Genomic DNA, 15,164 nt, shown 5'->3' with positions numbered 1-15,164 from the left:
GTGCGTCTCTTGGGAGACAGCGGGTCTCCGTGCGCTGCCCAGGGTGGGGGCAGCGCATGGAGCCACCTCTCCCCCCCGCCAGGGGCGTGCAGAGACGTGCCAGCAGCCAGCCGCTTCTGGGAGCAGCGCAGGCAGCCTGCCTGCCTGAGCTCTGCTGCGCTGCCACATTTTGGGGGCCACCTGTCTTTGTGGGCCCCGTGGTAAATCTGCTCCTGGTCAAGCCTCTGTTCTACAACCTCCTTATTCAGATTCTCCCACATCTGCCCAAGCACCCCACAAATTTATCCCAAACCAATCAGAGAAATAGAAGCAAGGCAATCTGCACATGCTAGACAGATGACAAGCGGCTCAAAGAATGCAATGAATGCAGCAAGCAAATGAGACCCATGACACATCTGCACATCTACTCCCTAAGTGGGAGTAAAATCTGCTTCCCTAATATTTTACAAACCCTGCCCACCATTATTTATTAAATGCAGAGGGCAAGACATTACAGGAGAAATGGCAAATGTACGATCCCTCTTGCGCTGGCAACAGTTAATCTACTGTTACTAAGAACTATCTGGTTTTATTGGTGCGCAACTTTTTTACCCAAATGAGAGTTAAGTTAAAGGAAACAGACTCTCCCCTTTGACTATAAAAATATCCCTGGCAGCACTCTGTTATTATGCAGCGTAGTGGATAGTTGAGGGAAGAGGAGTCAAGGGGATGGAGATAACAGAATCAGATTAAACAAATGGAAAGGAGCTTTTGCCCCTAAAAGGTCCTGCCTTATGAAATTATTATTCCCCCCCCGCCCCTGACCCCATTGTTTTGCAAGTAAGATTTTGAACTGAAACTTGGCCTCATCTGTATTTTCGTGAAGAGGTCCCTCTGCCTATCTCCTGCTATTTAACATGTGATGCAACCTTGTTTTGTAACAGCGGTTCATGCTGACCAATGAAGGCCTGTAGGCGGCCTTGGACTGCATTATCAACAGTTTGCTTCAATCCGCAGGAAAACCTTAAACTTTTATCTTTGTGGTTTACGTCGGGCAGCTATCCGAGTGCAATAACCAAGGATGGATAAGGAGGGTGCCAAGGAGGGTTCAGCATGTGCTTTGGAAGAAGGAAATGACCTAGGAGAACAGAGTGTCCTCAGCTGACAGTGATAGGAAGAATAATGATCTAAATAAAGCTGTTATTAAGAATGCCCTGACACATCTGTCATTCCACAACACAGTCATGCACACACAGAGTAGTGCTGGACAATACAATAAAAACCATTAAAAAAACATCTCCGAGCAGAACTGTAGCAGCGGGATGCCTTTAAAATAATACCAGTGAACATAAGAACGGCCATACTAGGTCAGACCAACGGTCCATCTAGCCCAGTATCCTGTCTTCTGACAGTGGCCAATGGCAGGTGCCCCAGAGGGAATGAACAGAACAAGTGATCATCAAGTGATCCACCCCGTCGCCCATTCCCCGCTTCAGTGTAAGGGATACATTTCAATATAAACAAATAGCCTTAACCAAAAGGCAGATGCTATGAAATAAAGAATGGAAAGTCCTTGAGAAGAGGAACTGCTCACACCTCAGGAAGCATATAGGTTATGAAGTCTTGGGGGCAGGGGTTGTCACCTGAGTAACCAGCACCAGTCTGAGCACACTGGTGCCACTTAATATATCTATCTATCTATCTATCTATCTGTGTTTCTGAGCAGCAGAACAGATTCAAACAACAGCACATCTGTTTTCCAACTCTCTGCCATAGGCCTTGAGGAATCAGCCGGAGAGAGGACCCAAGCAAGTGTTCATCATGGCAGCTCACAAGCAGTCAATTATCCAGCCTTGTGAACATGGAACGTGCTCTTACCTGTAATGTTTTCACTTTCCCAGGTATGTTTTCCTGAGAGGACATGTCACCAGCTGTGGTTTCTGGCGCAGATTCAAAAATAAAGACACTGTCATGTGACAAGGCTTTGTTTCCCATGCTTCCTTTGGATCTGAAAAGGAGGGAAGATCTTTGAGCCCATTATCTCCATCTCCAAAATTTCGTATCATTCCTGTATTCAGACACCTTAAGGGGCAGAGCGGTCAGGACGTTTAACTAGGAATCCGGAGAGGTGGGTTCTATTCCTACCTTTGCCACTGTTGGGTGACATTGGGAAAGTCATTCTCTGTGCGTCCGTTTTCCCTCCCACCTTTTGTGGGTCTTGTCTAGTTAGACTGTAAGCTCTTAGGGTCAGGGATTGTATCACTCTGTGTTTGTGTAGTCCCTACCACAAATAAAGCCCTGGTCTCATCTGAGGCCTCTAGGTGCTACCATAATAGAAGTAATTATTAATAATAATAATAATAAAAAACTCCTTGACTCACACTTTGGGTCTTGCCAGCAAGGCTTCAAAGACAAGCATATCATAGGGATATGTCCCCTTTGCAATCTTCCCCTCCCTTCTTATTGCCATTTGCTTTTTTGTTTTCTTCATGCAACTCCACGTATGGCCCTGCTCCTCTAGCTTGGGGGAAAGTTACATTTTACACTAATGTTAGAGAAACCCCTGTCCTTTAATGCAAGGCTTCCCCCAAGAGTCCAGGGTTACACGGCTTATAATCTGGCAGAACAGCAGGATCTGAATCCAATTCTCAATTCTAATAAGGCTCCTTTTATGCTACATCACCCAAGCAGAGGGTGATGACTAATACGGTCATTGGGAAACTCCTCCAGTGCAGGAGAAATCGCTGGGTGGCATGCAGCCATTGCAGCAGCTCCACACCATACCCTTGCAGGAGACTGAGGGCATCCCTCCGTCCAGCTGTTCTTGGTTGCTGGAACAGCCCCTTTGGGCCTTCACAGCTGGGTGTGGGTCAGATCAGCCCCGGTTTCTGGGCAGAGGGAAGCACACACACAAATCGAGTTCAAACCCTGGCACACAACGAGGTTAAAATATGGGTCACTAACAGGGTTTTAGGCAAAGAGAAACTGTTATAACATGACTGGACCATAACTATAGTTCTCCAGAGGTTTAGCTTGGCTAAGGGAGATGATTAGCTCCTGTCTATGCTACAGCTATTAACTGAGCAGTAACCAGGCCCCTTCAGTTATAGATGCTGTATAGACAGGTTGTAGTTGTACATTCCCTGTCTAAAAGGCAACAAACATGGGTTGCATCAAAATTTCACACCAGCACCTAGCTAGACACAAAGAGCTCTTTCCTGTGGCCAGGCCTGTAACCCGGGTCTAAACCCCTTGGCCCAGCTGCCTTTCAGGCAACGTAAATTGCATTTAGCAGATTGACTCAGGGTAAATGGAAGTGATGAGGGATGATCCCTGCCCACAAAACTGTCCGGGAAAACTTCCTACTCGATCCAACATTTGCTTTATATGGGGATTCCAGATGGAATGGGGGGGGGGTTCTCTCTTCCATTAGTCTCATAACCTAAAATTCCCTCTTTACCTCCAAAACAAACTCTGGGACAGAGAGAGGGAGCTTTTCATAAAGGAATACGCAATTTTAAAAAACCCTTTCTGCTCCTGCCCTACAGCAAAACCATCTTCTCACAATCACTGGGGAATGACACCTGCAGTGCCTGCTTGGCTAACTTCACTTTGCGATTTGAGATGTAGCCAACCATATGCTTAGCCTGAGTCTGAAAGCATTCCCCCAGGGCATGTGCAGCAATCTTGCTGCACGTTACTGTCCTATCCAGAACTAATCTGTGCTCTTACACTAAAAGCCGGGGCCAGAGCTCATGTTCTTCCCCTTTCCTTTAGCATCATCAGCTTGCTAATGTTTATCTTGAGCTGTTGCATAGCGTTGCAGTGCACTGATAAACCCTTGCCTGCCTTCACCCTCTAGGTAATCCCTACGTTTTTATATGGTGTATATCAATTTTTATACAAGCCCCTTCTGGATGAAAGGACTATACCCAGGCAAGATAATTACTGAAGCTATTATGCTGTGGCTAGAAAGATGGTGTCAATTAGGTTTTTAATTAATCTAAATTAATACTGATGCTCGTTGTTGTTTATTGATTTATTTAGAACTGATCCTGTGTCTGGCCATGTATTAATCTCTTTTTAAAACAGTGATGTTCTTACTGTACTTATTTGGAGTCCTTTAGGAAGAGTGGCAGATGTTTGCTTGTTCTGGAGACTGCGCTGCCGCCAGCACTAGTTAGATGTTTAAAAAATACATATATACACACACATATATATGTAATTGCAGAAGACTTTCTACATTTTCTTTTGGCAGTGACAATAAGAGCATAAAAGTAACTTTAGAATGAATTGCAGGTCTAGAAGAGATGAGTGTAGGACACGCTTTGCTACATACAGTATATTCACAGTGTAATCCCATGCAGTGTATTTATATTTGCATCCAAATCTAAAGCTGCATTGTTAGCCAATAAAAAGAGAAAACAGATGTTTTAGCCATTATACTTCTACCCCAGTTTCCCTATATAAATATATGAGTCAGCCACATGCATTCCCACCAAGATGCTGTTACTTAAAGCAGCAGGAACATGAAGACAGAATTTAAAAGGAAACTCCATGAGTTGGAGTTTGCTTAATTTCTGCTCCACTAAGTGGGTAAAATCAACCAAGGGGAGAACTTGGTCCTAAATAATCCTTCTCCAAATGAAATCCACTGAGCAGGAGGGGCTTCTAAGTATGAGCTGGTGGTTTAATCTCGGCATGGGGGGGTGTATAATGCATACTCTCGGGTGGGTGATTGATGGATGCTTTTATGAAAGCAGCATGTTTGAGCAGTGGTTGGAATGAGGAGAGAGTGGCCCACATGAAGGAGGGGGTGGAGCTGCAAAAGGAAGTGGGAGAAGAAGGCACGAAACAAAAAGGGGGTGATACCAAGGGGCTACATGGGAGGGGTGACAGGTTTAGAATTGGGACTGTCTAGGGTTGACAAGCCAGGAATTAAAGATTAATTTTTAATTAAAGATTATGTCATGTGATGAAACCTTCATCCAACCAAAACTGGCAACTCTAGTCATCAAGGAGGAGATCCCATCCCAGATCTTCATCCCATGGACCTCAGAGTTCAAGGGGCAACCACACAGGGGCCCCTTGGCCATAGGTACTCGAACTAGGGGTGCTGCCATACCTCCCGGCTTGAAGTAATTTCCATTCTATACAGGGTTTACAGTTTTGTTCAAAGGCTCTCAGCTTCTCCACTATAAAAATTGTTCCAGCCCTCCTGCCCTTGGCCCCCACTGCCAGTCAGCCTCACTAATTCCCACCAACTCAGGGACAGTTGGGTTTCTATGGAAGCTCTGCTGACAGAACTCCCCTTACTATTCCACAGGCTTGTATGGGAAGAACTCGACACCTCTGAGGGTCTGGGCCCATAGTTAATATTTTTAATTAAATTATTTAAAAAGATGACATGGTAAATCTGCCACAACCACCAGCACCAAAACCACAGCTCCAGGATTGTTTTGGTATCCTACATACCAGGAATTACAAAGCTCAGGGCCCAGTTCTGCAAGCCTTCCTCATGCAAAATTCCTGTTAGCTTCAACAGAGTCCCTTGCATGTTCAAGAACAGACCCGTTAAAGAATTAGCTTGTTTAGTTTCTCTAGGTATTTATAAAGCACCCAACTCAGTGTGATATCTGGGTATGAACAGGTTTTTGAACAGCACAAAAAATTGTTTTTTTTTTTTTTAATAGATAATCAACTCAATTTTATTTCTTATAACAACAGAGTTTTACCCACTTCCTAAGCTCTAGTTTTGCACAATATTAGCTTCAGTTTATAATCTGTGGATGATAATGCTGGGATAAAGAGCACTTGGGTATGGTGTGCTCGATTAACTGCAAGAGCGAAATCTCTTCTTCACTTTTGCACTTGGAGCAGACAGTAACATTCTTATGAATATGCACCATTTCCAATCTGTGCGTCAGCTAACAAAGATTGATAGGTTAGTTGTGTGGGTACAATGCCTCTTACCCTATATATGATCACTCCCTCTGTCATTGCTATGCTAACAAGCCAAGGCCTGTCAGATCCCCAAATTCCTGCCTACTGCCCAGTATGCAGCGCGCACGCACATAACTCATCAGTCCTCCTAAACAGCACATAACTCATCAGTCCTCCTAAACAGACATTTTTAAACTAATTTGTTCCAGACTGGGTTTGAAAGCAAACAGTTACATGGATTGTTTCAACAGAGAACTGATCAAATACTTATATTGAAACAAGTAGGGGGCACATTGATTTGAATATTTTTCCAGGTTTGTTTGGTTTTTAAAAAGAATTTACAAATTTCTTGTTAATGGTTAGGTTCTACTGTATAACTTGCTGATGTTGTGGCAATACCTGCCCCTGAGGACACTGGTATCTGCAATAGGTTTGAGCATGCCTCCTTAACTAAGAAATAACAACTCCTCTTTTGGGAAGGGACATAATATTCAGAATCAAATTCAAAGCAAGGGGTACCCAGCACAGATGTGTAGTGTCTCCCTTGCCACACTATGTGCATGTGGTTGCAGGTGCAAAATTAGAGGCCTTTAAAAAAAAATGTAGCCCTAATTGTCAGCTTTGTCATAAGAAAATTAACTAAGTGGTTCTCTAAGGCAGAGATTCTGCTGCTAAATTCTTTTCCTTTGCCCCAGTCATGAGGCAGGTTAATCCACACAGGCTCCATTGATGCTAAGAAACAGCCATTTGATTTCATGTACATTCTCTGTATCAGCAGTACTCAGATCACCACTTACTCTAAAGTCACTGCTGGTGACTTGCCAGGGTGGATTTCAAACACCAAACAATAAATTCTGGTCTATCTGCAGTTTTACAGGCTAAACAGTTGGATATATTTTTCCTCCTATGCTGATTTTTGGAGCCCGTTTCAAAGGAAAAAGGAAATTCCTGAAATTCCATCAGCAGCATTAGGACTTGTTTTGCACAGACTTGGACAGAGGTTTCTCCTTAGGGGCCAGCTCATGCTTTCATTCTATTGCTGTAAAATGTCTGCACAACCTGGTAATTTTTGTGTTTCACTGCAAGCTTACCCAGGCTCAGTTGGTGAATGAAGAGCAATAGTATCGAGCGCAGGGACACTGACATCGCTGCTGGACTGGCTTGGTTTTAAATTATTCTCCCCCCTGGGAGCTGGAGATTCTTTCCTTTTCTTCTTGGCAAAAAAGTTCTTGAAAGTCTGAAATTTGGATTTTTTCTTTCCTGCAATGTAAGAGAACAAAACTTTACAAAGGGTGCAGGCGGAGGTTACTACGGACAACGTTCCATCCAAAACTGCAGAGGGATCCTTTGGAGAGCTGCAAGCCACAGCAACCCATTCATTTAACTGAACAACTTTGTAAATAATTCAGTGGTGGAGTCCTGTGAAATACAAAGCTGTAATTCTTAGTTGGGCTGCCTATGAAATATCACTACAATAAGCAGATGGTTCCAATACTTCTTTAGGTTTCCATTTAGGAACACAGCTTATATATAACATACACCACAGATCCGCACATTGGCTATGTAAATCGAGTTTGGTTTACCATGAAGGATAAAGTACATTTTAGATGTTATAATGTCTTTACTTAACTCTTAAGGTCTTCAATTAGCTTAATTTAGGCCCGGGCTTTTCAGCCAATTTTGTAAAAAAATAAAGATAGCATTTAAAGAGGGACAGACTAAATTTGGCCAAAAATTTAAAGCTTTTATAAATCCTAAAATCAAAAGAAAAAGTCTCCCCAATTAAAAATATATATACATTTCAATGAAGACAGTTGCTTTTAAACATATAACACTCTCCTGCAGCATCTGACACCTCAAAACATTGGTGCACCAAATACCCAACAGTGAAACTGGCTACAAACAAAAGACTTCATTGGGTTTTATTGTCCAAACTCGGAAATACACAAAGTATCAAAGAGCATAAGCAGTAAGAAGCATAGTAGATTTTTTAAAATTCCTTCACTTATACTAATCCAAAGTATTTTAGGGTGATATAGTTTTGTTTGTTTAGCTAGTACTTCTTTATTATTGACTTTTAAATTGACAGGGTCCCTTTAATGACAGTTTGGGGTTCTTTGGTCAAAACCCATTGTACTAAGTACCCTCAGACTTGACTGTGACATAGTTAGACTGCAAAAACAGTGCAAGGTACTGGAGCACAGACCATTGTTCAATTCATATTCCAGGGTAGCTGGAGTAATACGCAGCTGGAGGATTTCTTCATAAACAAGGCATTATTTCAGTACAATTATTTGTCTTCTCCCAGGAATAAGTTAGTCAGCAACGCTTTGTCTCAGCTTGTGCCCTGCACGTACGGCAATTTATGCCAGAGGCATTATCGGAGCTGAAGCAATGCCACCATCCAGCTGCATCTTGCGTTAGACAATAGTCATTTTGAGAAATACACAATGACTCCAGGCTCTACGCTATACAGTAGCAAATAATAATATTGTCACTCCCTGCTGAGTTGTGGCAGGTGTTGGGGGCTTGCAGGTTGGTTTCTGCTGGAGGAGAAATCAGTGACTTGGAGTCTGGGTAGAGACAGCTTTATTTAGGACATGCAATTGCAAGGGAAGAAAACAGCTGACAGAGAGCATTTTTGCCTTAGTTTTTTTAAAGTAAAATTATACAAGCATTTATACCTCTTTGTGACGTGCATTAATTAAAAACATCTGCATTTTATTTAGGTTATTTGCTATTTATTTTAGTATTTTTTTAACTTTTTTTTTTTTAAAAAACATTGTTATTTTAAGGCTGGGTCACACTGACTATGTTGCTGTTTTCCACTCGCTTCTGACCTGAGCCCTGCTTCTACAGGTCTTGCGATATTAGGCTAACGCTTGACAGAACAGTTGCTCTGTCTCTGACACTTAAATGGCTGCACTTAAACCCTCTCTTTCTTTCCCTGTTTCCACAGTATTCTGCTAGTGTAACTTGATTTATTTACAGTGAAACAGGGTACTCAGTGGTGGATTAGCCACTGGGCCAACGGGTCCCATGCCTGGGGGCCACAGCCAATTGGGGGCCCCCAGAAAAATGGGCACCCCCCACACCCCGACCTGCTCCGCCCACCCTCCTGGGGAATGGGGTTGGGGCATGGGAGCTTGCCTCGCTCTGCCCATCCAGTGTTCCTGCTGGGGAGCAAGGGCAGCCCTCGTGTCCCAACCTCGCTCCCTGGCAGGAGTGCTGGGCAGGAGTCTGGGGGGAGTGCAGGCCAAAGGGGTGGGGAGGGGTCCCCACTTGCTCTGGCTCAGGGCCCCACAAACCCCTAATCTGCCTCTGAGGTACTAGCCCTTTAAGGACAGAGGAGGTTGTTACCCCATTCCATGTGTCCAGGGAAGCAAAGGAAGCAGTCACTGGGAGGGAGGAAGACGGCTCTGGGGAGTAGTTAGTGTCTGGGACAGGGAAGATATAGGCCAAAATTCAGTGTTACTGTAAGTACTGATAAAAAGGACTTAAGTGCCAATTGCACCATTACATATTTATATTTATAAGTACGAGTATGCTGTGGAAATAGTACCTATACATTTATAAGGAAAAGTACAAGTGCCAGTACTTTCCACTCCCATATTCCCAACAGCTCCTTCAGCATTGGACTGTGCCCAGTGGCTAGTAGGCATTTTCCACTCCACCCTACAGGGGATGCAGCCACTGGGCTGGGCAGTGAGGCTCCTCATGGCAGGTTGAGTGACCAACCAAGAGCAAAGGGGGCTGGGCCGCCATCTTCCTTGGCTGTTGCAACAGCAGTGCCAATAGAAAAATGCCCTGGTGGCCGGACCTCAGTGTCTCGATCTTCCAAGCTGGGTCAGTGAGCTCTGGGGGCCAACCAGCAGCTATCTGGGACAGTTGGGAGGGATCTGTTTGTTTTAAAAAAAACTGCTTTGAAAAATTACTTGCAGATTGAAAAAAAAAGGCTTTAAGCTTTAAATACCTTTTAATTGTACATAAATACAGACCATTTAAAGCACTTGCATACAAGTATGGAGAGTGCTTCAAAATACCCAAGTACCTACTTGGGTACAAATGTATTTAAATACACGGGCACACTGCATCTCAGACCACTGCTGCTTTAAGGGCCTGGGACCAAGCTCCCCTCCCTCCCAACCCGCACAAACAGGTGTTGGGGTTATTGGACTCCCCTGGGGAGACTCAAGAGACTCATTAGTTGATGGGGCAGGTAATTCAAAAGGAGGCTCCAAGGCCTGTCAGGGGGAGAGAAGCTGGAGAGGGGGGAAAACTCAGCCAGGACACAGCCCCAGGAAGGAGGGAGGCGAAAGCCCTGAACCTGAGGGGATAGTCTACAGGCTGAGGAGACCAGGACTGGAAACAGTCCCAAGAAGGACAACTATGAGACCCTAAATTTGAGGGCTGAGTGGAAAGGGGTCTTTTGGGAGCTGAATAATATTTAATAAATTAGACACCAGGAGAGGCGGAATATTGTTTCAAAGACCTTGGCTGTGACTGGATTATTCTGGGAATTCAGAGGGAAACTGAGGCAGAGTGTCCACAGGGCCATCCTAGACCCCAACGGGTTGCCATGGGATGGTACCTTCCTCCATACACCAATTCCAGAATAGAGGCGGTCACCAACAGCACACAGGCAACCCCTTTTTCAGGAATCTCAATCAAAATACTAATTCCTGGTTCCCAGGGAGCAACTGTGTCCCAGGAATTGACTCTAGTTAAAGAGCCTCTCTTGCCGCTTGCTACAGCTCCCCGAAAAAGAAACCACATCACAAATCTCACAAAAACACAAGTGTTCCTTCAGAGGCTGTACACCACCCCAGAACAAAGAGAAAGAGCTTGTCAGACTGTGTGTAACAGCACCACCTAGCGACTCTCACCATAGTGATACACAGCACTTTCCTGCCGTGGCTTTCAGCTGCAGACCTCAAAGCACTGTAAGAGAAGAGTAAGTTATATTATCCTCATTTTGACAAATCGGGTATCTAAAAAAGGGAGTAAGTGACTTGTGCAAGATCACACAGAGCCCAAGCCAAAGCCCACTGAAGTCAGCAGCGATTCCTGTTGACTCCAGCTGGCTTTGGACCAGGCCTATAAACAGCCCGTGGCAGAGCTGGTAACAGAAGACAGGTCATGCGCTAGCCATTAGACCCCATCACCTCTCAAACAACAGAGAAGTCAGGTGGTTCTTATACTATCTTCACCCCACCACCAGTGCTCATATGAGTAATTAACATTCTAGATGTGTGTCTCCCAACAATCCTGTATATATCTATACAGCCTATTAGGTCTCTGTATAATATTCCAAAAAGCAACTGTATTCCATCGGGCTAAAATGACTTATTCTAGGTAAGGTAAAGAGCATGAAAAGATAAAAGTACAGTCTTTGAAGAGAGTATAGAGAGAGATTGTGAGTGTGTACACGCACATCCATCTATCCCCATCAGTTCATCCTCTAACAGGCTTCAGCTGCTCAAAGAACAAAACGTCAAACCGCTGCAGGAAAATGTTTAGAAATTTAAAGGCATCATATGCAGAAAACAAAGGCATTACAATTACATCACTATACATACATACCAGACACCAATGGTGATACGAACAGGGAGGGTCACCTAGTTAGTTTAGGCTCACTAATGGCATTTGCACTAGAATAAATCAGAAGTTATGGGATTGGGGGAGGGTCAGTTCCCCGAGCTAGTTGTTCATACAGTAAATAATAAAAAACAGGAGTGAAACAACGCAAACAAAGAAAGTTGCCATGACTGTTACTGCAAAGGATAAAACCAGACAATTTCTTCCCTGATTTTTTTTTTAATCGTTGTAGTAACGAATTTCAGGATGGAGGCCATGGAAGTAGTTTGTCAGCATCAGACAATGAGTAAACCCCAGTCGTTACATGAGTGATACATACTACTCTAATACAGTTTAAAACTCAGAAACCGCAATCTGTTCCTTAACCATCATTTTAATGTTGACAGTGCCTTGCACATTGTCTCAAATAGCAATACTAACACAGTTACGTTCTGACAATTGAATTCCTCCAGCTGTTTAAACTAAATGAGAAAAAGAAGGCTCTTCCCTGAAGCTCACAGAAACTAGCAGTCCCAACCATTATATCAAAAAACCACTTCAGGATTGCCCTTTTCTGTGTGATCTGTGTATTTAGACCCTGAGCCCTCTGGGGCACCATGTCTGTGTTCTTGTACTGAGTTTGGAGAGCATTTGGCACTTAAGACATAATTCACAATAATGGTATTCACTTTAGCTTCATGTTGTGAACTGTTGTGCATCGGTTTTGCATGCTGTTCAAAAGTGACCATGTTTCACCTACGAGGCATTTCAGTACTAGGTGAAGTAACCAAATATTTCACTAGGTTTGGTGATACTTGAGCTATCTATGGGCAAGATAATCTGTGTGTATACAGGTCCCAGCGCAATGGGGTCCTGGCCCATGATTAGGGCTTCTAAGAACTGCAGTAATACAAATAATAAATAAAAAAGGAAAACTTAACCGGATAACGAATTAAAAATCCAAAATCCAGCACAGAGAGGGAGAGAGAGAGAGAGAGGAATCCCAAGTTAACGCAACTCTGTATAAAACCATTCATCAAACAGTTTATGAATGATGACTCATGATTTGAATGCTTGGGATTGGCAATGCTGCAATTTAAGATGCATGTTTTCCAGATAAAATTTAAAGGGCTATTGTCAACTTTAAAAAAATCGCACTGCTATCTGAAAATGTATGGGCTGTTAAAATTACAAGTAACTACTGTAACTGAAAGACGAGAAAACAAACATTTTGTTCTGTTTTTTCAAGTTCGTTTACTTTGTGCATTTCACAGCACTTTGCATGTAGCCAGTTTCGTTATTTTTCCCTCTCTGGTCAGTTCGTTAAACAGTGTCCCTTTGTTGTTTGTGTGATTCTTTTACACAGCAACAGGGGAAAGAAAAACATTTTTTAGAAGAAGAAAATGTGATTGTAAAATGACAAAAATTGCTAGGAAGATACAGGGGTAGGGGTAACACCTGAAACTATCAGTATCACCAGCCTCAAATGTTTAAAAAATCATGAGTCAGCCCCAAAATCTTGAGACTGGCTTAAAATAAAATCATGAAATGTAAACCAATCATAATAAATTTTAGGTGCTTTTTATTTGCCTTCTGGGTTTGGGGCCTTTAAAGTGCACTAAGGTCATATTTGCAAGCTTTTCTCTCCAGCCATGAGGGTTAGAAACTTCATATTAAAAATATTAAGCCAAGAGTCTCATGAAATACCATGACTCCAGGAGCTGAGACTTGATGAAAAATTCCAAATATTGCCAGACTTGCAAGGGTAGGCAATGCTAAGATTGTGACTTGAAGGTGGTCAGAGAGTCAAGCTTGTCTGGCTTCTCTCTGTGATCACAGCCATCACCAGGGAACAGCACATACTGAAAACGCTCTGCTACCTAGAGGAAAAAATCCAAAAATCTGTGGAGTAATCCAATTGACTGGAGCATAAATGCTGGGAATCTCGGTCTCCAAGGTTTTTGAAATCACCCCAATTAAAGCTATACAGAGGAGGATTTGATGTAATGCTACACTTTGTAGGGAGCTAAGAAAGGAAGGGTCTTTTGAAAAACCAAAGGACTGAGATAGTGCTGTTCAGTCTCATTAAACAATTCAATATTAGCTACAGCAACCCTGAACCTTTTTAGAGCCGGATTAAGTTTGAAAAAACATAGGAATGTTTTTGTTTCTGACCCAAATATATATGTAGGCTCAGCTGCAGATGCTGGGCCAAATCCTGACCTCATTGCAATCAATGACAAAATTCTCACAGGCTTCACCGGGTCCAGGCTTTCTCTCATGAGATGTGTGTTTATGACCAAAACTAACTGGAAGGAACTTAGTCCGTCCAAGCAGTAGGTGTCACACAGATGATAAAGTTCACTAACTTGCACACTGTGTACTATGAGGAACCTGGGATGGTTTGCACAAACTAGATTTATATACTAAAAAGTATGTTATTGGTTAAGCATCCATCCTTATTCTCCACCCTCATTCCTTTATCCTACTCCCACCACCCATTCACAGTTCAATTAACAGAATTCTACTATTCTAAAATCTGCTTCTTTATGTAGTCCCATTTCCAGGCTCTCTAGACTCCCAGCACAAAACTGCTGTGCTTAGCTGCGCCTATCTGCAGCCTTCACAGTGCTACATTGCTACTCCTTACTCTGACAGCTAGCCGGGGAATGGCCTGTGTGCATACAGGTCTCTGACAGCACTCAGCAGCACACGGTTTGGTCTATACTGATGGGTGTAGATGCATTTACACATGATAAGCAAGATGATCGTTATCATCTGTGAAGTACTGAACCAAACGCTCCATCAATAGATGATATTACAACTGCTCCTGAGCTACCTCAGCCCATCCTACTGCTGCTGATACTGAGGAACAGCTTGAATAGTGGCAAAAGGCTTTTTGTTTTGAAGACAGACAGATCTTCTGACTGGACAAGACATTTTCTTTTCTCCCTTGACTGTCGCGCTCTCATTCGTGGGGCTGACAGAGTGCCAATCCAGGCCACCAGACTGAAGGATAAGCAAATGGGTGGACATCTGTAGCAAACACGGATGCTCATCAACCAGGAGGAAGTGCTACAGTGGTGACACGGTCCGTCACCTCTTCCCTACACAGGAGTTACCACTGCAACATACACTCAGGGCTGGATTCTAAGATAAAATCCAGGCAAAGTACGCACGGCAGCCAGTTCTGCAGACTACACAGCCCTGTTTGCTAGGCATCCAACATTAGAATTTGAGATAAATATCCTGCACAAATGTACAACTCTCCAGGACTTCACATTGGTTTCCCCAACAAGATTCCCCTGCATACAAGGCATGGCTCTTTCTTTCCATTACAAAACCTCACGAGACTCCAAAGAACAGTTCAGTCATGGCTCCCTTTTAAAGAAACGAATCCTGCTTTCCAACAGCTTGCCAAATTAACTACACATGTGAAGAGCAGCTGTTTACCTGCACATTCCTCAGTTGTCTCCCCGGCCTCTGGTGGCTGTATGACATCTGTTGGCCCTGTAGCCATGATGTAGTCACTGAAATAAAAGATAAAAACAGTGTGTTAATTTTTAGTCAATGCACTCAACAATGTTAAGTATCAGAGGGGTAGCCGTGTTAGTCTGGATCTGTAAAAGCAGCAAAGAATCCTGTGGCACCTTATAGACTAACAG

The 15,164-nt window shown here is 43.4% G+C and overlaps 1 protein-coding gene across 7 annotated transcripts in view; it reads right to left on the bottom strand.

Annotated features, from left to right (window-relative positions):
• KIAA1210 (KIAA1210 ortholog) overlaps nt 1-15,164 on the bottom strand; it is an 87,558-nt gene that overhangs the window by 24,301 nt on the left and 48,093 nt on the right. For 6 of the 7 annotated variants that reach the window (XM_039488385.1, XM_039488386.1, XM_039488384.1 and 3 more), the window contains 3 exons: nt 14,953-15,029; nt 7,014-7,182; nt 1,858-1,987 (listed from right to left, as the gene is read on the bottom strand). In XM_039488385.1, coding sequence (XP_039344319.1) covers nt 1,858-1,987; nt 7,014-7,182; nt 14,953-15,029 — 376 coding nt within the window. Of the gene's footprint in view, nt 1-1,857; nt 1,988-7,013; nt 7,183-10,808; nt 10,864-14,952; nt 15,030-15,164 lie in introns of those variants that run through there. The other variant, XM_039488391.1, reaches the window with a different exon arrangement.

This window comes from Mauremys reevesii, linkage group 9 (genome assembly GCF_016161935.1).
Source record: "Mauremys reevesii isolate NIE-2019 linkage group 9, ASM1616193v1, whole genome shotgun sequence".
In the NCBI taxonomy this organism is placed as follows: domain Eukaryota; kingdom Metazoa; phylum Chordata; order Testudines; family Geoemydidae; genus Mauremys; species Mauremys reevesii.
The sequence above is the reverse complement of the archived record's forward strand: the minus strand, read 5'-3'. Positions and strand labels throughout refer to the sequence as shown.